The sequence below is a fragment of the Ruditapes philippinarum genome, unplaced genomic scaffold (assembly GCF_026571515.1).
Source record: "Ruditapes philippinarum isolate M1 unplaced genomic scaffold, ASM2657151v2 ctg5798_1_1_1_1, whole genome shotgun sequence".
Taxonomy (NCBI): domain Eukaryota; kingdom Metazoa; phylum Mollusca; class Bivalvia; order Venerida; family Veneridae; genus Ruditapes; species Ruditapes philippinarum.
The window spans coordinates 22,998-49,857 of NW_026865570.1; the positions used below are offsets into that span (position 1 = coordinate 22,998).

Consider the following 26,860-nt stretch of genomic DNA (forward strand, 5'->3'; position numbering starts at 1 on the left):
AGAAGGACGGACAAGGGTAAATCTAATTGCCCGTCACTAAAGTGGGGCACAAAAATCAGTCAGACTGAAGCTAGTCAACAGAGAGTCACTGTGATACATCATACCTGATTTAGCCTTTTCATATTTGATACACAATATCTGATTTAGCCTTTTCATATTCTATACAAATACCTGATTTAGCCTTTTTGTATTCTATACAACAAACTTTGATTTAGCCTTTTCATATTCTATACCACATATCTGATTTAGCCTTCTCATATTCTATACAAAATACCTGATTAAGCCTTTTCATATTCTATACAACAAACCTGATTTAGCTTTTTCATATCCTTTAAAAAATACCTGATTTAGCCTTTTCATATTGTATACAACATACCAGATTTAGTCTTATCATATTCTATAAAACATACCTGATTTAGCCTTTTCTTATTCTATAAAACATACCGGATTTAGGCTTCACATATTCTATATACAATACCTGATTTAGCCTTTACATATTCTATATAATAAAACTGATTTAGCATTTTCATATTCTATATAACATACATGATTTAGCCTTTTTATAATTATTCTATATAACATACCTGACTTTTTATTTTCATAATTATAACATACCTGATTTAGCCTTTTCAAATTCTAGCTGTTTTTGTTGTGGAGAATCTTCTACTTGGAGTCTTTTTATCTCCTACAACATAAATTATCATACAAATAATTGTGTTTTATTCAGTAATTTTTAATCATTTCTATTTTATACAGTAATATTCTTAGTTTTAGTCAGTCTGTTCAACATACAGTGGCCTAATATATCTCAAGAACATCAAATTTCCTTCATTGAAAATCAATCTTATTGCAATGGACAATTTCTCTACAAAGAATTTTACATTTTGACATTTTTTGGTGCAATCATACATGTACATAATTTTATTATCAATGATAAATATTTATAAGCTGTATTGCCATATTTTCAAGTTTCATGAAAATATTTTCATACCATATTCACCATACTTTTCATCTATTTTTTGCCATAGCAACCAAATTTTTCAACATTATAGAAAGACAAAAACATTATAAATCTCCAGATTGACATCTAGTCATCTCTTAAGTTTCAAATGAACATTTTCAGTACTTTTTGCATTAGCATGGGATCATGTTTTGTGGATTGACATACGAAGGGTAAATCTTTAAAGTCCCTCCCGTTAAACCTGTAGGTGACTACCAACATTGCTTCAGAGACAGTATCTCTCTATGATACAGAGGCTGAAGCACCTCCTGGTGTACCGAGTTCAGATAACATTAGTTTATTATTGATTGAGATACTTGTATCATAATTTTATAGATCTTTTAGGTTTGTTCTGACCTGCGATTTCTTACCATGTGAGGCCATCCTTAAAAAAATGTTTGTTTGCAGTAACGCGACCGAAATTTGCCCCTACTCACAATTTTTTTTCATGGTCTGGATAAAAAAAAAATTTTTTGAATCAGAAAATTATGCCTTGTGCTGTAATGTTTTCGTTCTTTTAAAGGTTAATAGAAGAAATAAAAATGTAGGTCTTATTAAATTAGAATTCAGTTATCAATTTATTAATTGTTACCAGATTATCAAAGCATATATTGTCCAGCATTTTGAAATTCCATGTTTATATGGGAGTACAGTTCAATAAAAAAAAAAAAATCGACCTTAGCCTACCGACCTTGAAAATTCTGGGTCGGGTTACTGCAAACAAACATTTTTTTAAGGATAGCCTGATAGAACAGGACAATATAACAACCTGTGACCATGGAATCCAAGTTTGTATCAAACAAAGAGAGAAACTAATAAAGTGCTTTGGCTTTGATATTTGTATTTATTTGTTGTCCTTAGGATTAGAATTGATAAATAATGTAATACATATGATGACAGTACATAAATTTAAACTTAAGATTGAAATATTAGGGTGTCTTCATTAATGATTCATTACACCTAGACCAGTATTTACTGTTAACTTGAAATTTTATTTCAATTTTTTCAATCTGGAGGCGAGTGCATTTAACAAAATGATTAATGTCCTTATGGTAAATTTTTGTAAAAACAGTTTAACGATATTATTCAAAATGGGATAATATGCGTTACATTTATTTCCATACAATGACAATTTTTTTCTGACTTGTATTATTTTATTATTTTTCTCGTATGTATGATACATTATCATTCAGCGAAATTATTTTCTTAGACATATTATAATTCATTACAGGTGCAAGTTTTTAACCAAGTTTAGAGGACGGAATTTTCCACTATTACAATAAGTCTTTATCCCCATTAAGACAATTACAAAAGAGTATGATAATGGCTTTTACAGAGATATACCCTAAAAATCTGATAAAAATCTGATAATAAGCTGTCTTGAAAACAAGCCTGTCTCAAAAAATAAGCCACCATTTTCTTACAGTCAAAATTTACTTAAACAAGAGCAATGTCAACATGGCCATCCTCGCCGAATGTGTTTGCTCATTGGAAGAATATATATGTAGAAGAGCAGAATAATTCAATTTTAAGAGGTCTTTTGGTAATGAAAACTGACGCCTGAAGTGATTAAAGATTTGAAACCTATGTAAATACTGATGGCTGATAATAACAAAGGGCAATGACTGAAAAATAGAGCAGGGTAGGCTATCATTCTTGTGTGCTGCACTCCTTAATGAGATCTTTCCACCTATGAAGTTTCAAGTTGATATCTCAAAGGCTTTTATAGTTATGCTCTGGACACAAATTAAGCATGAAAAATAACAAAGGGCAATAACTGAAAAATTATGCAGGGTAGAGTTATCATTTTTGTGTGTTGCACTTATCCTCCTAATATGATCTATCCACCTATGAAATTTCGAGCTGATACCTCAAATACTTTTTGACACATGCTACGGACAAAAAAATGTATGAAAAATAACAAAGGGCAATAACTCAAAAATTATAATGGGAAGAGTTATCGTTCTTGTGCACAGCATTCCTCCTAAATAACATCTATCCACCTATGAAGTTTAATGTTGACATCTCAAAGACTTTTGAGTTATGCTCAACTCAGATGAAAAATCAAGTATGAAAAATAACAAAGGGCAATAACTCAAAAATTATGAAGTGTAGAGTTATTATTCTTGTGCACTGCACGCCTCCTGAGTGAGTTCTATCCACCTATGAAGTTTCATGTTTATATCTCATAATCTTTTTGAGTTATGCTCTGGACAAAAATTAAGTTTGAGCAAGAGGGCCATGATGGCCCTGAGGTCGCTCACCTGTATATAGCCCCCCCCACCCGGCCCAATTTTTTACCCAAGGGCTTTTATTTGTTTATTTGAACAGACTTGGTAGACACCCATAAGAAGTTCTAGCTCATTGGGTTTTTTAAAAGAAGATTTTTTAATTTTTACTATACACATTTAGTATAAAAACAATGACACCCCTCGGGCAGGGCCAGTTTTGACCCCTGGGCTTTTATTTGAACAAACTTTGTAGATATTTACTTAAAGATGTTTCATGCTTAATATCTAAACTCTAGTTATTTGGGTTTTTTCAAAGAAGATTTTTTAAGTTTTTGCTATGAATATAAGGAAAATCAATGACCCTCGGGGCAGGGCCAGTTTTGACCCCAGGGCTTTTATTTGAACATACTTGGTAGACACCCATTAGAACATGTCTCATGCTAAATATCTTAGCTCTAGCTCTTTGGGTTCTTTAAAAGAAGATTTTATAAGTTTTTACTATATGCATATAAGGAAAATCAATGACCCCCTGGGGCGGGGCCAATTTTGACCCCAGGGCTTTTATTTGAACAAACTTGGTAGACATTCACTAGAAGATGTTTCATGCAAAACATCTAAGTTCTAGCTCATTGGGTTTTTTAAAAGAAGATTTTTTAAGTTTTTACTATATGCATATAGGGAAAATCAATGACCCCGGGGCGGGGCCAATTTTGACCCCAGGGCTTTTATTTGAACAAACTTGGTAGACATTCACTAGAAGATGTTTCATGCCAAATATCTTAGCTGTAGCTCTTTGGGTTCTTTAGGAGAAGATTTTTTAAGTTTTTACTTTATGCATATAGGGAAAATCAATGACCCCCTGGGGCAAGGCCAATTTGGACCCCAGGGCTTTTATTTGAACAAACTTGGTAGACATTCACCAGAAGATGTTTCATGCCAAATATCTAAGCTCTAGCTCTTACGGTTCTTTAAAAGAAGATTTTTAAAGTTTTTACTATATGCATATAGGGAAAATCAATTACCCCCCAGGGCGTGGTCAATTTTGACCCCAGGGCTTTTATTTGAACAAACTTGGTAGACATTCACTAGAAGATGTTTCATGCCAAATATCTAAGCTCTAGCTCTTTGGGTTCTTTAAAAGAAGATTTTTTGAAGTTTTTACTTTATGGATATAGGGAAAATCAATGACCCCCTGGGGCGGGGCCAATTTTGACCCCAGGGCTTTTATTTGAACAAACTTGGTTGACATTCACTAGAAGATGTTTCATGCCAAATATCTAAGCTCTAGCTCTTACAGTTCTTTAAAAGAAGATTTTTTAAGTGTTTACTATATGCATATAGGGAAAATCAATGACCCCCCGGGGCGGGGCCAATTTTGACCCCAGGGCTTTTATTTGAACAAACTTGGTAGACACTCACTAGAAGATGTTCCATGCCAAATATCTTAGCGCTAGCTCTTACAGTTCTTTAAAAGAAGATTTTTTAAGTTTTTACTATATGCATATAGGGAAAATCAATGACCCCCTGGGGCGGGGCCAATTTTGACCCAGAGTTCTGCATGGAATTAAATTCTTTGAACAATTTTTAAAGGTGACCACCAAAGGAACATTCCTGTGAAGTTTGGATGAAATTGGCTCAGTGGTTTATGAGGAGATGTCTTTTAAAGCAAAAGTTTACTGACGGACGACGGACGGACGGAGGCCGGAAGAAAAGCGATCACAAAAGCTCATCCTGTCACTTTGTGACAGGTGAGCTAAAAATAACAAAGGGCAATAACTGGAAAATTATGCAAGGTAGAGTTATCTTTCTTATGCACAGCACTCCTCCTCAATATGATCTCTTCACCTATGAGGTTTCAAGTTGATACCTCAAATACTTACTAAGATATGCTCCGGACAAAAATGGACGGAAGGACAGACAAACGGAGACTATTTCTATAACCTCGCCGCCTTTCGGCTAGGGATAATAAAAGCCTATTTAAAAATCAAACAGAATATCAGATTGTTCAGATCTTTAGGATATATACACAGTGGTTCTTCTTGCATCAAAGATCTGTCGAACATGCATTGGCCTACTTCCAGAATGAGAAAATTGTTCATATAATACAAATCCCGTCAAATTTTAAGGTTATACCATACATCGGATTGCTCTACATGCTTTTAACTGCATAACCTTTATAGCTGATAATGATTTTCTTTCTATTATTTTGGGGATATACTCCAATTTATATTCTGTGTTTTTATGCAAATGCATTCAATAAGTAATTAATTTTCTATTAAACCTGGTTAAATTTTTATCATCCCTTGTAACAACAGACAACTGGCATTTGCTAACCTTATTGTGTGCCTTGACAAGCTAATAATACTGGTCTGCCATACACAAATTAGTTCTTTTAAAACATGGATGTAAACAATACATGTACCAGTATATTAACTGGAAACAAACAATTGAAACTTGAAGATTTACCTCTTTTAGTTTTGACATCTGTGTTTTGAGCTCCTTATATTCCTCTTTAGTTGGAGCATTTTCCATTTCTTTCTTGATTTGTCTCAGAATTTCTTCAAACCCTTCAGTAGTTATAATGAAGTCTTTCTCTTTCAGCTGATGAAAAATATAATTATGTGCTATAATTTCTTTCGGGGGAAAAATATGTAGCTAAGGGATTTATAATACACAACATATGATATATCAGGTCAAACTTCATTACACAAGAGCGATCAGTAATCACATGTGTCGCCTCATGATGGCCAATTTCATGTTGGGACAAAGTTTGTGACAGACGGCCAGACAGTGCACAACTAGACTTGGCACTGATCATTCGATAAAATTGCACCAGTAGTTTATGAGGAGTAGTCCGGACAAGCTTTTGCGTATCTGGCAACACACAGAAAAAAACACCTTTTTATCAAAGGGCCATAACTCGGCCAAAAATCATTCAACCGGAAAACCCGTGCAATATGCACAAGGACTTGAGCTACAGATCAATCTGTAAAGTTTCATTGAAATTGCTTTAGTGGTATAAGAGAAGTAGTCCGGACAAACTTTAAAAATAAAAATTATTAAAGGGCCATAACTCTGACAAAAATCATTGAACTGGAAAATGCTGATAATATGCACAACTAGACTTGGTACTGATCATTCCTGTAAAGTTTGGATAAAATTGCACCAGTAGTTTATGAGGAGTAGTCCGGACAAGCTTTTGTGTATCATGCAACACACAGAAAAAAACACCTTTTTATCAAAGGGCCATAACTCGGCCAAAAATCATTCAACCAGAAAATCCTTGCAATATGCACAAGGACTTGAGCTACAGATCAATCCTGTAAAGTTTAATTGAATTTGCATAAGTGGTATAAGAGAAGTAATCCGGACAAACTTTAAAATTAAAAATTATTGAAGGGCCATTACTGTGACAAAATCATTGAATCGGAAAATGCTGACAATATGCACAACTAGACTTGGTACTGATCATTCCTGTAAAGTTTGGATGAAATTGCACCAGTAGTTTATGAGGAGTAGTCCGGACAAGTTTTGTGACGGACAGACAGACGGACGGACAGACGACGAAGAAGTGATCCCTATATGTCGCAACTACATCCGTAGAGGCGACACAAAAATTATCTGAATTGCTCTTTTTTTTTTAACTCTCACACTTTTTAAGTGGACTTTTTAATTCTACCTTTAGAACAGGGTGTTTGGTATAGATATCTGGCTATCAGCCTCTTATTTTTGTTGATTTCTACATATATTTCAGTGTAACCTGGGACTAGCAGAAAAGTTCAAATCTAGAAGGTTCCAGGTTTTTATAATACTTCTCAGTATCTTAATTTCACACTTAAAAGCTTGACTGGTTGAATCAAGATATATGGTTGTATCAGCTAATTGGAAGATATTTACATTTTCAGTGTCTATTCTAGGAAGGGGGATTTACACATACATATGTATTTTGGAGAATGAATCCCCCCTATTTTTTCAGAGGCAGGGGGAAAATTTTACATAGAGAAAAGAAGGAAAAAAATAAAAAAATGTAATAAATTCTCACTCAGTCACTTTTCGATAAAAATCCCCCCTGTTATTCAAATCCTAGAATAGACACTGCATTTTGCAAAGTCATTTGGACTTCACAATTTACAAGTACGAAAATTCAGAGGTATGAATTATACAGGTCACAGCTAATTGGAAGATACAAATGTTTCCAATTTATTATCTCAAGTATAATAAACCTTCACCATGTTCACACCCTTTTTCAATTTCTGGATACTAGAAGTAAATATTTAATTGATATTATCAAAACTTTAACACAAATTGTTTTGTAATTCAGATTTTATAAGTCCTGAAATTCAAAGGTATGAATTATATAGAATTTCGAAATCCTGAAAATTGTTCGGATTTTAGAAGTTTTTCCAATTTTATAAGTTCCAGATTTCCTAAGTTTAACTCTGTACTAATCAATTCATGAGATCTCTTTTCTTTATATTTAGGTACATTATTATGTATGTTTATGTAACTTTATTAATTAACTTAAGGAAATTATCTTTTGAATTTGACTATAATTTACCAGTTCAAACTTTGTTACCTAAACTTTGTCCTAAATTTTGACTCAGGCTTGTTATCTTAAATCATAATATGTTAACACTATAAAGATTTCAAACTGAAATAGTTCATTATTTAACTTACATCTTCAAGTTTCTTCACGGCTATCTGGGCATCTGATCGTTGTAATAGCTCCTTACCATCTTTTAAAACTTTTATCATATCGTCAATATAAGAATTTGCCTCACTTTCTTCTAATTCCATATTGCTTGAGTGAAAAATATCATTCCTGTACTGACGAACCTATTAGATAGAAAACACAAGTTCACTATTGTTCTATTGTTGCACAAATATACAGTGCTTAAAAATAAAGCAATAAAAATTGTTTTGTTGAAAATTGTTTTTGTACTCAACAAGATGCAATCATGAATTATATCAGGCCTTTTTCCTATATTTTGGAAAAATGCCAGAATTGGCAAATTTGGTATAATTGTGTCTTAATTTTCTTTTCAATTTGTGGGAAAAAAATAATTGTGTAATTTATCATTTTGGAAAAATATGCCAGCATTCAAGATGTTAAAATTCTTTGAGCGAGTTAAATAAATCTTGTTGAAACTGATCAGAAATTAAAAGATTTCCAAAACGTCCAGGACCTCGACACCAAATACAACAAAAGCAGTGTCACCCAAGTGACGAATGCCCCCGAAAATGTTTCTTAAGCATGCAGTATTATGGAAAGAAAAGAGAATGAAAGTAACTGATAGCTGAATATTGTTCTTTGTATTATTGTACCTGTAATCTCTAATGTGATAGCATGAACCTTCAAAATATAAGAGTGACCTTGACCTTTGAAGAAGGGACGTGGTTTCTGGACACAACAAAATGTTGTTATGAGATAGACATTTGTGCCAAATTATTTCAAAATCCCTCAATGCATGACAAAGATACAGTCTGGACACAATTCTTGTGCAAGTGGAGACACACAGAGTCTGACATTAACCTTAGCCGTGACACATTGTCTTGATGTGGGAGACATTTGTGCCAAGTTTTTTTAAAATCTTTCCATGCATGACAAAGTTACAGTCAGGACATGAATGTGTATCTTCAAACTCTCCTCGAGGGAATGAGTACCTTCAAACTATAAGTGTGACCTTGACCTTGAAGGTAGGGACATGGGTCTTGGACGCGACATGTCTTCTTGATCTGGTAGACATTTATGCCCAGTTATTTTAAAATCCTTGGATGCATGACAAAGTTGCAGTCCAGACACAAATATGTGTAGCTATATACTCTAATTGTGATAAAGTGAACTTCAAAATGGTAGTGTGACCTTGACCTTTGAGGTAGGGACTTGATTATTGGATGCAACACATCGTCTTGATGTTGAAGACATTTATGCCAAGTTATTTTAAAATCCTTTCATGCATGAAAAAAGTTACAGCCCAGATACGATTGTGTGTACCTATTAATTCTTATTGTGATATTGTGAAACTTCCAAATGTTAGTGTGACTTTGACCTTTGCGGTAGAGACTTAATTTTCAGACGTGACACATCTTCTTGATGTGGTAGACATTTATGCTTTGATGTAGTTATTTTAAATCCTTCGATGCATGACAAAGTTACAGTCCGGACACAAATGTATGTACCTATTTACTCTAATTGCTATAATGTGAAATTTCGAAATGATAGTGTGACCTTGACCTTTGAGGTAGGGACGTGGTTCTTGGACACGACACATCATCTTTATGTGGTAGACATTTGTGCCAAGTTATTTCAAAATCACTCAATGTATGACAAAGTTACAGTCCGGACAAGAATGAAGTGTGACAGACTGACGGACAGACAGTGCGATTATTTCATGCCTCCTTTCGGGGGCATAAAAATAAGGTACTTTTCTTTCAAATCACCGACCTCGGATTGGGAAAAAAATAACAAAATTTTGTTTGGGAATGGGGCCTTTATATATATGGACCCATGGGATAGGGGAAAAATAGCCTGTATTCAAAAAGTTCTAAATACAAATCTACACTTGTACATGTTTACAGTATATATTATCCATAAGCCTCTTGAATTGTTACATCAAATTTTGCACTAAAAATGATTGGTGATATTTTTTTTTTTTTACATTTGTTGTGAATCATTAAAGTGGTGAATTACTTTATAACCTTCATAGTTAAAATTTCATTTTCCCTTTAACTTTGATGCTGAATATACATCATTAACATTACAATAGAGGCTGATAAAAGATAAATTAAAGATTTTTATTAATGGTTTACCTTTGAAAACAGGTTGTTTGTTACTGTGAAATCGCATGCAATGTGGCTGTGAAAATACTGGTTATTTATCAATAGGTGTAATAACCCAGTACAATCAGTTTCACTAGCAGATTGCGTCTGCTCGTACCCTGGAGCATTTATAAAACATTTACAAATGCTCCAAGGGTCTGTCGACCACTGTTGAGCACAGCTGTTTTTCCAGTTAGGTGAAGGTGGTGAAGATGCATGATTTTGCACAATAAAGTCATAGATGGCGCCACATATTTTGTTCGGACAAGCAGTTTTGCCCTTAGTAAAGCAGCAGTTGCATCTTACTTGCCCAAGAGGACAAACTTTGTTTCCAGCATTCCCTGCTGGCTTATGGTCTGGCTTGAGAGTATCAACTTGACAGCTGCCACACGTCGCAGTTGATGTTAATGATTTTGTAGACCGAATATTCTGTAAGATATCCTTATGTTGTTGGTCAGCTATGTCATTACAGAATGGTACCAGTCCCTCCTTCAAATATCCAAGTCCTAAACCAGCCTTTACCCACTGTCTGTAGTTTTTCTTCTCTAACTGTAGTTGAAGTGCCATCCTGATAAACTACCGATATCTAAACAAACAAACAAACAATTATGTTCAAATTTTATATACATGTAAATAGTTTAGAGTTAAGAGTTTTGTAACCATCTGAATGATGCACGGACAGACGATAGACACCAGACAAATTGTGATTACAAAAGCTCACCTTTAACAATTTGTGCTTAGGTGAAAAAAACAAACAATGATATAAAGTAGACTTGCTGAAATACAAGAGCGATCAGTAATCACATGTGTCGCTTCATGATGGCCAATTTTATGTTGGGACAAGTTTTGTGACAGATGGACAGACAGACAGACAGTGCACAAATAGACTTGGTACTGATCATTCCTGTAAAGTTTGGATAAAATTGCACCAGTAGTTTATGAGGAGTAGTCCGGACAAGCTTTTGTGTATCTGGCAACACACAGAAAACAAGAGGGCCATGATGGCCCTGAGGTCGCTCACCTGTATATAAGCCCCCCAACCCCCCCAACGTTGCAGGGCCAATTTAACCCCAAGGGCTTTTATTTGCACAAACTTGGTAGACACCCATAAGAAGATGTTTCATGCTAAACATCTAAGCTCTAGCTCATTGGGCTTTTTAAAAGAAAATTTTTTTTAAAGTCTTTACTACACACATAAAGTTAAAAAACAATGACACCCCTGGGGCCGGGCCAGTTTTGACCCCAGGGCTTTTATTTGAACAAACTTTGAAGACACTTACTAGAAGATGTTTCTTGCTTAATATCTAAACGCTAGCTATTTGGGTTTTTTCAAAGAAGATTTTAAGTTTTTGCTATACACATATAAAGAAAATCAATGACCCCCTGGGGCGGGGCCAATTTTGACCCCAGGGCTTTTATTTGAACAAACTTTGTAGACACTCACTAAAAGATGTTTCATGCTTAATATCTTAACTCTAGCTATTTGGGTTTTTTCAAAGAAGATTTTTAAATTTTTTGATATACACATATAAGGAAAATCAATGACCCGCGGGGCGGTGCCAATTTTGACCCCAGGGCTTTTATTTGAACAAACTTGGTAGACACCTATAAGAACATGTTTGATGCTAAATATCTTAGCCATAGCTCTTTGAGTTCTTTAAAAGAAGATTTTTTAAGTTTTTACAATATGCATATAGGGAAAATCAATGACCCCCTGGGGCGGGGCCAATTTTGACCCCAGGGCTTTTATTTGAACAAACTTGGTAGACACCTATAAGAACATGTTTGATGCTAAATATCTTAGCCATAGCTCTTTGAGTTCTTTAAAAGAAGATTTTTTAAGTTTTTACAATATGCATATAGGGAAAATCAATGACCCCCTGGGGCGGGGCCAATTTTGACCCCAGGGCTTTTATTTGAACAAACTTGGTAGACACCTATTGGAACATGTTTGATGCTCTATATCTTAGCGATGGCTCTTTGAGTTCTTTAAAAGAAGATTTTTTAAGTTTTTACTATATGCATTTAGGGAAAATCAATGACCCCCCGGGGCGGGGCCAATTTTGACCCCAGGGCTTTTATTTGAACAAACTTGGTAGACACTCATTAGAACATGTTTCATGCTAAATATCTTAGCTCTAGCTCTTTGGGTTCTTTAAAAGAAGATTTTTAAGTTTTTACTATATGCATATAGGGAAAATCAATGACCCCCTGGGGCGGGGCCAATTTTGACCCCAGGGCTTTTATTTGAACAAACTTGGTAGACACCTATTAGAACATGTTTCATGCTAAATATCTTAGCTAGATTTTTTAAGTTTTTACTATATGCATATAGGGAAAATCAATGACCCCCTGGGGCGGGGCCAATTTTGACCCCAGGGCTTTTATTTGAACAAACTTGGTAGACACCTATTAGAACATGTTTGATGCTCAATATCTTAGCCATAGCTCTTTGAGTTCTTTAAAAGAAGATTTTTTAAGTTTTTACTATATGCATATAGGGAAAATCAATGACCCCCAGGGGCAGGGCCAATTTTGACCCCAGGGCTTTTATTTGAACAAACTTGGTAGACACCCATTAGAACATGTTTTATGCTAAATATCTTAGCTCTAGCTCTTTGGGTTCTTTAAAAGAGAATTTTTTTAAGTTTTTACTATATGACTATTTACTATAATTTTGACCCAAGGGCTTTTATTTGAACAAACTTTGTAGACACTCACTAGAAGATGTTTCATGCCAAATATCTAAGCTCTAGCTCTTTGGGTCTTTTAAAAGAAGATATTTAAAGTTTTTTTCTATCTGAGTTCTGCATGGAATTAAATTCTTTGAACAATTTTTAAAGGTGACCACCAAAGGAACATTCCTGTGAAGTTTGGATGAAATTGGCTTAGTGGTTTATGTGGAAATGTCATTTAAAGTAAAAGTTTACGGACGGACGACGGACGGACGGACAACGGACGAAAAGCGATCACAAAAGCTCACCCTGTCACTTTGTGACAGGTGAGCTAAAAACACCTTTTTATCAAAGGGCCGTAACTCGGCCAAAAATCATTCAACCGGAAAACCCGTGCAATATGCGCAAGGACTTGAGCTACAGATCAATCCTGTAAAGTTTCATTGAAATTGCATTAGTGGTATAAGGGAAGTAGTCCGGACAAACTTTAAAAATAAAAATTATTAAAGGGCCATAACTCTGACAAAAATCATTGAACCGGAAAATACTGATAATATGCACAACTAGACTTGGTAGTGATCATTCCTGTAAAGTTTGGATGAAATTGCAGCAGTAGTTTTTGAGGAGTAGTCCGGACAAGCTTTTGTGTATCATGCAACACACAGAAAAAAACACCTTTTTATCAAAGGGCCATAACTCGGCCAAAAATCATTCAACCGGAAAACCCGTGTGATATGCACAAGGACTTGAGCTACAGATCAATCCTGTAAAGTTTCATTGAAATTGCATTAGTGGTATATATATAAGAGAAGTAGTCCAGACAAACTTTAAAAATAAAAATTATTAAAGGGCCATTACTCTGTCAAAAATCAATGAACCGGAAAATGCTGATAATATGCACAACTAGACTTGGTACTGATCATTCCTGTAAAGTTTGGATGAAATTGCACCAGTAGTTTATGAGGAGTAGTCCGGACAAGTTTTGTGACAGAACGACGGACGGACAGACGGACGGACGACGGAGAAGTGATCCCTATATGTCGCCACTACTCCGTAGAGGCGACACAAAAAATCACACAAAGACATTTAATCAATTTATTTTGACAAAGTTCAAAAGACCTGGCAGACCTTTTATCTCATCAAAGAGGCATGTCGACAATCATCAGCAGAAAATAATTTTGTCATTATCATTGCAGGAAATTTTGTTGGGTTTTTTTTCAGTTTGACAGAAGATCTAAGTAAAATAAAAATCTGTGTTTAACCACTTGGCATTTCACTTATTACTGCAAGACTTTTCTACATAAACAAATGTTTGTACCAATCTATTGTTGTATCATTTGTGGGGGGGGGGGGGGGGGGGGGGGGGTTCAAAGGCCTTTTAGGGGGAAAATCATTTAAATCATTTACATCTATAAGAGTGTCTTATTGTTTATAAAACCTTATTTCAAAGTGTTTTCAATAGTCCTGTGAACTTTGAAACCCCGCCTATATTTGCTTTTCACTCACAATTGGCCCCCCCTTGCCCATCAAAATAACGGGGTCCCAGCCAAAATATTTTGCTGACATTGGCAATATATTATTATGTAATGCTTTGATCTAAAATTTCAGGGGTTGTAATTATTGACCTTTTTGAAAACCTAGCTAAACATCGTTTTCCGGTACATTATAGATTAAGCTCTTAAATAGGAATAACATCAACCAGTTCTTAATACAATTTCATGATATTTCTATTTTTCTATCATTGTTTTACCGTTCAAGGTGAAAAAATTGACGTGTTTTAAATTATCAGTATTCCTTCAATATCTATTGCAAATTTTTCAAAAAATAAAATGTTTATAATGAAAATCAATAAAATTAAGACAGTCGTACAGTAGTGGCATCTTCCATAATATATAGAGATATTTTCTGTTTAAACTTGCGTATTTACTTTATTTTTTGTATGGAATTATTCATATTAAGATATTTAATTATTTTCTTACAAATTAAGAAATAATTGTTTTATTTCCCTTTAATTTTAAAAAGAATAAAAACATAGAATTTGTTTATATTACACTCCATTTGATGAAATTCCCAAGAGGTATGTACAGAAAGTATCGGAAAAAGGAGTTTAGCCTATGGTTTTCAGTATAATTTTGTATTGTGTATACCAGGTAAGGCTCCCACGTTTACATTTTTTTGTAAACGTTTACACGATTGCTATTGAGAACCGAAACGACACCATTTAAACGGTAGTACCTCTATATACTACAGTATACACACCATGTATTTAAGTTGCCCAATGATGTCTTTCTTTCTATTTTTAATACATGTACAAATAAAGAATGTGCAGGGCTCATCACGATTGAGTCAGCACACATTTTTGCATTGTAAACCCCTTTTTTACCAAAAATGTATTATGTCATGAGCAATTTTGCACTGTAATGCTGTGTGGAGGGTTGTAAACACCTATTTTCCGTTTTTTTTACTTTGGAATAAACCACCTAAGAATTGATAAAATCCATGATAACAGGCAATGATTGAGAAATTTCGTAAGACAATATGGTCATTTCGATTAAACGGTAAACAATATCTTAAATCATGGAACAGAATTAGTGCATTTATTCCATCTTGCTTTATGATATCGGGACTTACATTATGCTTGCTTCTATACTTCTTTATGACAATGGAAACCTGTGTTTTGCTGAATTCAATCATGCCTTATGATTACTGAATGCACTTTCATGTAATTGCAACCTTATGTGTTCCTTACTAAACCATCAAACTCACATATTTTAAAATGCTATATGTTTAATTGCATCTTTTATTAAGGACAACGTATCATGTTTGGTGTTTAAGATAACATTCTTTGCTTGTTCTTGATATAACTATATGTAACATGGTAAGTTTCTTTCAGTACCTTTAATTTTGCTTTAAACCTGCCACTTATATAGTCGACATTATGTCACAATAAATTATTAATTTTGATCAATAATTGGCGAATTTGATGTGTCTTAGCATTCATATGCTTCAATATATTCACTGATTACAAATATAATGCAATACATGATCACTGCGCATCTACAACGAAGATGACAACGATAGCGATATTATAGTGGCATGTGACAGTACGCACTAAGCAGTTGGCAGTAAGCATAATGCTAGTTGCAATAATTCGTGTTCATATTATGACAGCAGGTGTCGCTTTGTCGGTACATCCCATTATTTTCCGGATGGTCCCGTATTTTGGCACATGGAGTAAACAAAGTAACGTCCCCTTTATACAGTGGCGTATACAGAACAGTGTTAGTTGGGGACTGACATGTAAAGGGAACATTTACTGAAAAACAAGAGAACACGATGCGACAGACGAAAAGTGCGTGTTTTTGAAGATCCGCCAGCATGTGGAAAAAAATGTTATAGATGTCTCTAATAACTCATCATACAAGTGGCAACTCACCTCTTATACAATTGTTTACATTTTTTGAGCGTGTGTGATAGTCGTATGAGCAATAGTGAAATTGAATTTTAAGATATATACTATGCTCAAACTTACGGTGGCACAAAGGTGACATGTTAGTTATTGATTGGTCAAAGATTGAGCGTCATCGTGACCCTGATTTCTGACCAAATTGACCAAAAACTATTAGGTGTCATCTATTGATCGTTTTAGGTCATATAAACTACGGCTTATTCTTTCTAAATCATTCATCAGACAAGGAATTTACATGAAGTGTCATGTTTATCTGACCCGTGACCTCAAACATCCTTATAGGATATCTACTGTCCATGGGCAATGTCCCTACCTAATAAAATAAACCAGGACTAAGTCCCTGTCAAGTTATGGTATAAACAATGTTAACAGGCCGTTGTACGTACAAAATGACAAATTCTATCATAGAATTGTCCCAACAAAGGGCTATAACTTAGTCAAATTAATGTCTGATTTATGAACCTTATGATCCTAAAGACATGTATCAAGTTCAAAGTGAACACTTCAGTATTTTCAAAGATTAATGTTGCACGTAAATCTTTAAACAGAAATTTTCTAAGTTTAAAAAATCATGGTGTAATCTGATTTAATTATCTCGTCTGCACGACTTAGTTATCTCGTTCCCACGACTTAAACGACTTAGTAGCTCGTGGCTACGATATAGTATCTCGTTCCCACGACTTAACTATCTCGTGGCCAAGTACAAGTAACTCGTGGCCACGACTTAGTACAGTACAAACTTGAGATTTTTTTTCTGTAAAATAAAATAAATATAATTTGGCTTCACACAAATATTGTGCTTTAAATCCTTTAAACTGTAAGTGGGCAGTATGAATATACATGTATAGTGTTATTGCAAAAAAAATATATGGAAGTTTCTTTTATAGACAGGCACAACTTTTACTTGACCCGTAATAATGAAAGCAGATTCCTATACATTATGTGTATGTGTTTTTATTTAAATAAAACATATTTAGTGAGAATTTTATAGATTGGATCATTTCAATAAATTTCTGTGATAAAAAATATGTTACTGAAAGATGTGCATAGTATATCATTAAGCACAAATGTATGTGAATGTGGTGGTATGTGTGGGATATCTGATCTATAATCAGACACACATATGCCCAACATTTGAGCCGCGTCACGACAAAACCAACATAATGGGTTTGCGACCAGCATTGATCCAGACCAGCCTGCGCGTCCGTGCAGTCTGATCAGGATCCATGCTGTTCGCTTTCCAACTCTTTTACAAGTAGAGAAACTGATAGCGAACAGCATGGATCCTGATCAGACCGCGCGGACGCGCAGTCTGGTCTGGATCCATGCTGGTTGCAAACCCATTATGTTGGTTTTGTCATGATGCGGCTCAATTGTAATTGACTATGCACATTTTACAAAAATAAACAACTTCCTTCTTTCCTTATTATACATGTATATTTTAATGTGTTACATACCTATTCGCCACTATTAGTGACTCAGAGACATTTATTAAGTTAAAAGGCCAATAATGTTTGCTTTTTAATGTCCAAGTCATTAGATAAAGACCTTTGGAGTACCTAGGCAGGTGCTTTACAACTAGATGACAGCATAATATGTTTTGGTAAGGGAGTACACTGCATGAAACTGACACGTATATATTCCATCCCAGCTCATGAACGTATATTTGGCCTTAAGCCAGGGCCTGAATCCGCCACTGTACTTATAACTGCCCCATACGAGCATATTTTTTCTATTAGACTGTATACATATATAAAATTATATTGCATAATCCTTTACTACTTGTATTTATATTCTTTCAACTGCAATTTATGTATTAAGCGCTTAGTACGTATTTATATATACATGTACGCAGTATCTATACGGAAAATTCCGAAGATAGGCGAATCATGGAAAAATTCCGTTGATATCGATAACAGAGTTCTCGCCCCTTTACAGTTCACAAATCGCTAGACATAGTTTAAATTGTTTATCATAATGTAAGATGATCAAACATAATCCACAAAGCCTCAGACACCGAGCTTTATTAAGCATAAACACTGAGTAATGGATATAAGCAAAAGCTAATGGTAATTAATATCGCCATGCGAGCTATAAATCAAATAAGTCACATTTTAACAAAATCCATCAGGGAACAAAAAAAAGTCAATTTTAAATGACTTCTATATAAAAGTAATACAAAAAAAACTAAACCTTAAATGGTTTGTATAGAGCATGAAGAAAGGTAGCTTATACATAAAGGTTTATGACGTTAACATTTTAGTATTCCAAATGGCTTGTTCCAGTTTGATAGTTATCACTCAATGAAAGAATTGGTCACTACGAAATGTTTGAATGAAATAATGAAAAATGGAATCCAGCATAATGCAAAGTTTAAATATCATAAAGCAAGATGGAATTAAGCATAATGCAAGTTCTAATGTCATGTAGCAAGATAAAATTAAGCATAATGCAAGTTCCAATGTCATCAAGCAAGATGGAATCAAGCATAATGCAAGTTCCAATGTCAACAAGCAAGATGGAATCAAGCATAATGCAAGTTCCAATGTCAACAAGCAAGATGGAATCAAGCATAATGCAAGTTCCAATGTCAACAAGCAAGAGGGAATAAATGCATTAATTCTGTTCCATACTTAAACGTTTATGAAAGAAAATCGAAACGAACCCGTTTAAACATGTAATCGTTTAATACCTTAATACCAGGTTTGTTGAAATTTATTTTCCATGCATACATTGTGTTTGTGTATAATTGAATGATATTTTAATTCAGTTGTCAATATGCTTATTTATTGTATAGAGGGGTATATTTACTTTTATTTTCTAATTATTTGCTCATATTTTTCAATTATTGATAGAATGTCAAGCTCCCGTGAATAAATATAGGGGGCAGCATGAAATACCCAAATATATCCAAATACACACAAATATTGCAAAAATATACCCAAATATTGCAAAAATTTACCCAAATATTGCCCAAATATACGTAAGATGAATGTTTTATACTAAAAAGTGCTGTCTTAATTATGAATTACAATATACATTTTCACTAAAATTGATAGAACATAGTATATTACCCAAATAAAAATTTTAGTATCATTGTGTTTTGAAGCAAAATATACACAAATACAGTATGTATACTCCATTAAAGCTATATATATATATATATATATATATATAGAAATGAGAGAATATATATACACACATACCACCACATCGATATGCCAGTCCAATTACGGCACAGCGCCTAGCAGAACAGTCATGAAAGCATAGCCACTGCTCATCCACCATCACTAAAATGATGGTTTCAGAACAGCTTTATATACAGTCACAAACTGCACTACACATTGAAACAAGCTCAACATTCTCATATATAGAGTTTGTTCTCTGTTAACATATCTCACAAATCAACGATGACATTTTATTGTCTTCTTCACTGATTGGGACCAAGAGAACTATTATATCTTTTTTCGAAAGTCAACTGGATCACGTTAAGATCAAGTAGATCCTTAGGATACAATGAATTTAGACAGATAAAGTATATATAAAGGGAATAATTAAATTCAATACAGTTATACTTTCCCCTGCGTGGGATCACTTAAGATACAAGTGTGCAGATAAATTGATAGAAATGAGAGAATATATACACACATACCACCACATCGATATGCCAGTCCAATTACGGCACAGCGCCTAGCAGAACAGTCATGAAAGCATAGCATAGTTAAAGCATAAAAATTAATCTGCTTCGGCGAAGACATTTTGAAAACTCTGGTCACGTGATAAAGCCGGTGTATCGAAACCTTTCATTCCATATTGCCTTGGGCGAGAACCAATGAAAGGTCTCGATACACCGGCTTTATCAATTGACCAGAGCTTCCAAAATGTCTTCGCCAAAGCATATTTCTGCACTGATTTGAAGAATCCTTCGAAACAGACGAATGTTAAGAGCGCTTCACAACTATTTGTGCAGGTAGGTAATAGAAACTATGTTGTGTTATTGTTCGCATGCGTTTATTTGTACCTCCCCCTTTTTAAATTTATGTTTTACTGTATTACGCTATAGCAAAAGGGGATTCCTCTCGTTGGTTAAGATACAATATGTAGTAAGTAAGACACCCAAAGGTAAGATTTAGCATGTTATACTTTATTCAAGAGATTTTTGTATGATTTCACTAATGCAATTTTGACCCTCACTTTACGTTCCATGTTTTCCTTGCAAAAATGGACTGGAAAATACCTCATCCTGTCTGTTGACCTCATTTCCTCATTCTCAGGTCACATGGCAGTAAAATTACCCAATAGTGTTGTTTTTTGGCGCATTTTTTCACCCTAAAGCAACCTGTATGTGTTTTTTTACGGTTATTAATCATGAATGAATGTTAATTGAAAATTAATTGGATATGTTTATCTTATTTGAATGGAATGAATTTCCATATTTTAATTAGTTGCTGCAATAAGTGTATTATTTTGTTTTCGCAGGTTCGACAAAGAGATTAAAGGTGCTATTTTCCAACCTATATTTTTTCAGCAGTGGAGGTCAAACAGACTAGGGCAACCATCCAAACCACTGTAAAAATACAACAATAGCATTTTACCGCATATAATTATGCTTTATTTATGAAAGAAATAAAGAATAGATAAACTAGTTTTCACTGGTTGATACTTTGCAGGTCTATGCTCTTGATATTGGTGAACAACGTAAGTAAAAGTATTATGATGTACAGTCTCCTGTAGTGTGTAATTAAAACCAATCAATGGCACACTCAATAAAATCGGCCGCTAATTATGGATGAAGTCAAAGTAGGATTGTTCATGAAAAGGAATAGCTGGAAAAACAGCTTAAATTTACCTATTTCATGAAGGTTAGAGATTTTTTTAAAAACTTACAACATTTTATACAATACAATCACATGGTTTTTATAGACGCATCCAAAACAATCCTTAAGGGCGTCGAAACTGGTCACTCGAGGATAGGGGTGATTGCCATTTCTACTTTCGTTTTCGGTACACACGCGTTTTGATAATCCTACCCACACACAATAGGACTGGCCGTTTTACAATCATCAATTAATATAAGGAATTCATTTGAAGAAGAGCTTTAAAATAGTCTGATTAATAGGGTTGGACACTGGTTCCCGGTATCGGTCCTATACCGAATAGTAACTTCGTAAATTACCGGTATATACCGTTTCGTAAAATACCGGTACTGGATTTGATACTTTTGTAATTTTGTAAAAAAATAATTTAATAGTCAATATGTCAAAAAAAAATAAGAATTTTTTTTAATAAAAACAGCCTACAAACACGTAAAACAAACTATGAACTACTATTATCGCGCAGCGAGTACGGCTTTCGCGGCAAAGTTGAAGTTTGTGACGCGGCGATATTTTTGTAAAAGTCTTGTGCCGCTTATGTTCAAGATAATAATATTTTTTAATCGGCAGGAAAAAATAATTATTTAAACAGATTTTGGTAAAAGTTTGTAAGTTTTAAATGTCAAAGAAACAAGGAGAAAACAAATCAAATACTTGAGTAATCATCGGCACATCGCACACAGTCCTTCCAAACACATCGCACACAGCTTTTGCCGTAATGACAATTAAATCCAACATATGACAATTGTTTATTCAAACAATGCTTTTAAAAAATAATTAAATCCTTTTTTCAGTTTAAGTTTCTCACAATGAATAAATATTTAATGATTCCAGGTTCTTTTAATTCTTCCATTACCACATGTACAAATTTACACGTGAATTACGATTTGAACATAAATCAGGCCGAAATATTCCTACAAAATACGCCTCCTTTTGTTGTTGGTGTAACACTGAACTGTTATTAAACAAGTATACATTTTCTTAACAAAAGAATGCTGACAGAACTTCAGTCAAAAAGTGTGAATGTCGGCGGCTCTTTGATGGTGATAGAGTAACAACATCAAAGGGAGGCATATTCTTTTGAATACCCTATTATGCACCTGTCAAAGGTCAACTTGTGTGTATTACACATTTAGATCACTGAAACATATTTCATATAGTGTTTTGTAGGATTTTTTGCAAATGTTGGCTTAGGTATTTTTGCGTATTTGAGTAGTATGGAATTATGCAATTTGGTGAGGACAATACCCTTTTTTTCTGTAGCAAGATGTTCACGGTGCGTGCTATTGAAAAAATAAAAGATGTATAAAATTGAAATGTAAATTCAATATTAATAAATACCAAATTCTTATTATTTGTAAAGCATAGGTATTTGCTTTATGACTTCTACAAGGACTAATATTAGGTTATTATGAAAATGTAAACAAGTCATTTTGGAAACAGTCTGTGCATATACATGTATTTCCAAATTTCTAAGTTAATTACTGGTGGAAAATATGTTTGTGCTGTTGTAGTAGAACAGACTGGAAACATAAGTGACTTTGAAAAAACATCTAATGAAATTTCTTTCATGTAATTCCAAATTGCAAAGTAAGCCAACCAATCCAGTGATTTCATTTATTACAGTAAACAATAATGTGATTTAAAAAAGAATATCAGCATCAGAATAAAATTTCTACACAGTAATAATAATAGCTGTAAGAAAATAATAGATAACCAACTATCTTAAATTCTTTCAGATTTACAGAAATCAAGATTACAACAATAATTTGTAGACTTCTCAGCTGCAGACTGCTGTCCTGCATAAGATATTTTTCTGTGTATAAAATATAATAAATTATGTCATGTTCTTTTGATGAAAAAGTAAAAGTATTTTACATTTAACATGTGTAAATGTTGTAAAAAAGAGTAAACACAAAACAACAAAACATGGAACTTGAGAAAAGTATACTTTACAGCATGAAATTTAAGAAAGACAAGTAATGTAACTTATTTATTTTCTAGCACTACATGTTATATCTCTTCAGTTCTTATACTTGCAGCAAAGGGTTTGATGTGGTATTGTAAAAGTATCAGTATCGGTATCGATAAAATACCCGTATCGTTTCGTCAGTACCGGTATCGGTATCGGACCGTTTCGTGAAGAACGATATCCAACCCTACTGATTAATGCTTGTTGCATTTTAAAACGCGGAAATACCCCAAAATTTATTTTACTTCCTAGTTTCGTTTTCAATTGAAAAAACTTTGGTAATTTACCTGGCCGAGTTACTTATTTTTGTTTATAATGTTATCATTTCATCTAAGTACGAAATAATTTACTTATTGGTTTAAAAATTCACAAGGTACTTACTGCAATTTCTTCAAATTTTGAGAAAATATTACCCAGGACTTTTTTCCGCCATACTGATATTCTTCCAAATTTATAGCGCATGCGTACTGAAAACTAATTTACGGACAGGACGGACCGTGAGACAGGGCGGACTGTATTTTTGTTGTTGTTTTTTCTTCTTCTTTTTTGTTGTAATAGTATTATAAAAAATATCTACACATATTAAAATAAATGTAGAATAAATTTGTTTAGTGAAATTATAATTCTACTAACTGCATCGTGTTGGACCAATTATTTGGACATTACATTAAATAATATATAAGAGGGTAAAACTTATAAAACAATACGATATATAGAAAAGGCTTGCTATTCACGTATGACATTTGAAACACAATAGAACACAATAGCGTAAAATGATGATGAGTGACTTTACAAAAATGTACACAAAAGGTAGACAAAATTTGCATCGTACACAGAAAAGATGACTTATTTATTATTTTATATGATGACAAAGTCAGACAAACATATAAACATGTACAAAACTTTAAAAAACGCATGTAAAAATTATCGATATTAACATTTTAACATATATTAATTTATACGCATATATAATATAACACAATTACACAGGGCACTTAAGGTTTGCGCAGTTAGATCAAGGATTTTTTGGTAGAAAGTGTCATGTTGAAATAATCTGTCCATATATAATATTATCAATTTTGACTGCATGCTCCTGGTTGACCTCTCCCCAATTTCGACCAGTTAGTTTGTATTAGAAATATATTTTGTGATTTGTCTAAAAGATATGCTATGCTCAAATTTGATATTTAAAAACATTGATAATTGCTAAACAGTCTCTTTGTAAATATAAATTCTAACACCTATCGGAAAATTTTCCATATAAACAAATTTTAAGAAGGCCCGAATTAAGCGTGCATTACTCTACAACAATGCACTCGCCGTTCTTAATATCTCCCTGTGTATTTTCACATTGAGGGCGCCATTTTGTTTGAAAAATGTGATAAATAAAAACAATTTTTTGTCGAATTTTGTTGAGAAAACTATCTAGAATGAAAGGAAATGGTCTAACTAAGAAAATGAATCCGAACACTTATATCTTTAATTCAGTCGTTAACGCTGTACAGACGTTTAAAGTGCTGTTTACGTACTGTTTACGTGACGTCACAATGTAGCGCCAAACATCACGTGCAAAACAATCAAGTCAAGTACGTTATTTCAATGTCGCAAACGATTTAAGTTTTACATTTATTTCACTTTTAATAATTTGTATTTCGCTTGAAAAGTTATAGGGTGAAATAAAATAAACAAACAAGGTTTTATCAACGTTTTCAAAATTCGTTATTCTGAAAATGTTTCTACACACGGTAGATTTAACCACAGACACTTGGGGTTTGGAGCTCAAAACGGCTTTAAAATCCAAATAAAATGCATATTTGTCAATCCCAGCACATGTACTGATCATATATATCAAAAAAACTTAATATAAGCCGTTTTGAAAAAATTTCATATTTCAACATCTATTTTATTTGGATTTTAAAGGCGTTTTGAGCTTCAAACCCCAAGTGTCTGTGGATTTAACGACAGTTTTGTTTCAACCCACTGGAACAGCCTTTAAGAACTAAAAGCCTTTAAAGAACGTTTCTATTGGTAGAACAAATTCAACCACCAAACATAAAGTCCAACTTTATAGTAATAATTATATTTTTTCTTGACGTGTTAGAATGGAAATAGATATTAATTCTTCGTGCATTATTGTATAATAATGCACGTTTTTCGTTCAAATGCTTTGCAATTTATCACTCAGGCCTATCGGCCTTCGTGATTATATTGCTACGCATTTGAACTCAAACCGTGCATTATTCTACAACAATTAATGCACTCAGAATTGATATCTATTTCCTAAATAAAAATAATTTGACTCACACAAAGCAGATATTTTATGCTTTAAATCCTTCACAATATAAATGGACACACTATGAATATATAATGTCATTAAAAAATCCCAGCTTTACTTGACCCGTAGTAGGAAACATAGATTCCTATACATGTAGTTTGTACGCTATTTAATTCAAATAAGACATATTCCAGTAAGAATTTTATAGATTTCAATACATTTCAGCAATAAAAAATAATTCACACAAAGATGAGCATGATATATATTTAATAATTAAGATGCTGTCAGCTTAGTGAATTGATACACATATGTATACATTGTATATTAACTAGTTTTTGGTTTTCCTATAGTAACGAATTAACTATAATTTTAATAATAAATAATTATTCCTCTATACAGCTTAAATGTTATGAATGGTATATATAAAAATATTATAGTTAAGTTTATCAACATCAGCGCAGAAGGAAAATATGCTTTACTTATGAGATTTTTTTTAATCCTTCCTCACTATCTTACGCTAGCTGTTTTATACGTAAAATTGCATGGGAAAATGTTAATAATATTAATAAATATAAAGTTATAATATGAATAAAGGCAAAGCCTCGAAACGAACTCTTTGGCAGAAATTATAGTACCTACACTTTAATATTAAGTCCTTTCATGTTTTCAGAACAGTTTGGATTGCACACATTTGGTCGCACTTAACACAACCACCATTTCATGCTTTATATAATACTTAAATTGAATCCACCCATCAGAGAACATAGATTAGAACCATAACAGGACAGGAAACCAAAAATCAATATTTTTGCACTAATTCCTTTTATCCAGGTTCTATAGTTCGGGTATTGTAAGCCTCAAAACGAGCTCTTTGGCAGAAATTATAGTACCTACACATTAATATTAAGTCAATTTTATGTTTTCAGAACATTTAGGATTGCACACGTTCGGCCGCACTAGACACAACCACACACTATATACGGCAATTTAATGTTTTATATAATACTTAAATTGAATCCACCCATCATAGAACATTGATTAGAACCATAACAGGACAGGAAATTATATAGCTCGGGTATTGTAATATGAAATCAGGCAAAACCCATGAACGGGAAGTCGGTTAAAATAATCATTCATTTTTATTTTACATTTTTCGTTTAAAAGTGAAACATGTCAATCGATATTTTATGCACTACTTCCGTTTATTCTGGTTCCCTCGTCTATTATGCCTCCCATAGAAGTGCAAAGGAGACCAGTCTACGCACCCGTTTTCAACGACTTCTATTATTATCTTGTAAGTCGATAAGTTGCAATTGGTCTATTTCCCATAATTTTGCAATACTCCCGGCGAAAGTTTTCAAAACCATAACTCACGTTACTGAAATTAAGATCGCTTTGGGAGCAGGCCCTTCGGATTCACGGTCTACCGTATGTCGTGCGTATATACTTGATAAATGTATACATGTTTAACTAGCTAGATGTTTAAATTTCTTACTGTGAATCTGTTCAATATGAAAATGCTTAAATATACATGTTAAGGATGAT

General features: G+C 33.5%; 1 protein-coding gene across 1 annotated transcript; it reads right to left on the reverse strand.

The window, feature by feature from the left end:
- Positions 1-566: 566 nt before the first annotated feature.
- Positions 567-23,525, reverse strand: LOC132729559 (uncharacterized). The gene is made up of 5 exons (XM_060715337.1): positions 23,422-23,525; positions 10,042-10,636; positions 7,909-8,067; positions 5,698-5,832; positions 567-685 (listed from the first exon to the last, which is right to left on the reverse strand). Exons 2-5 carry the CDS (start codon positions 10,615-10,617, stop codon positions 605-607), a joined length of 951 nt encoding a protein of 316 aa, XP_060571320.1. The 5' UTR covers positions 10,618-10,636; positions 23,422-23,525; the 3' UTR covers positions 567-604.
- Between the last annotated feature and the right edge of the window lie 3,335 nt (positions 23,526-26,860).

What these genes read in the sequence shown, in the direction of transcription:
- LOC132729559 (XM_060715337.1), bottom strand. Translation starts at nt 10,617, where the DNA reads ATGGCACTTCAACTACAGTTAGAGAAGAAAAACTACAGACAGTGGGTA. An exon ending in CAAACAACCTGTTTTCAAAG is followed by an intron (nt 8,068 to 10,041) that starts GTAAACCATTAA and finishes TCTATCTAATAG; the next exon opens with GTTCGTCAGTACAGGAATGA. An exon ending in CCGTGAAGAAACTTGAAGAT is followed by an intron (nt 5,833 to 7,908) that starts GTAAGTTAAATA and finishes ATTTTTCATCAG; the next exon opens with CTGAAAGAGAAAGACTTCAT.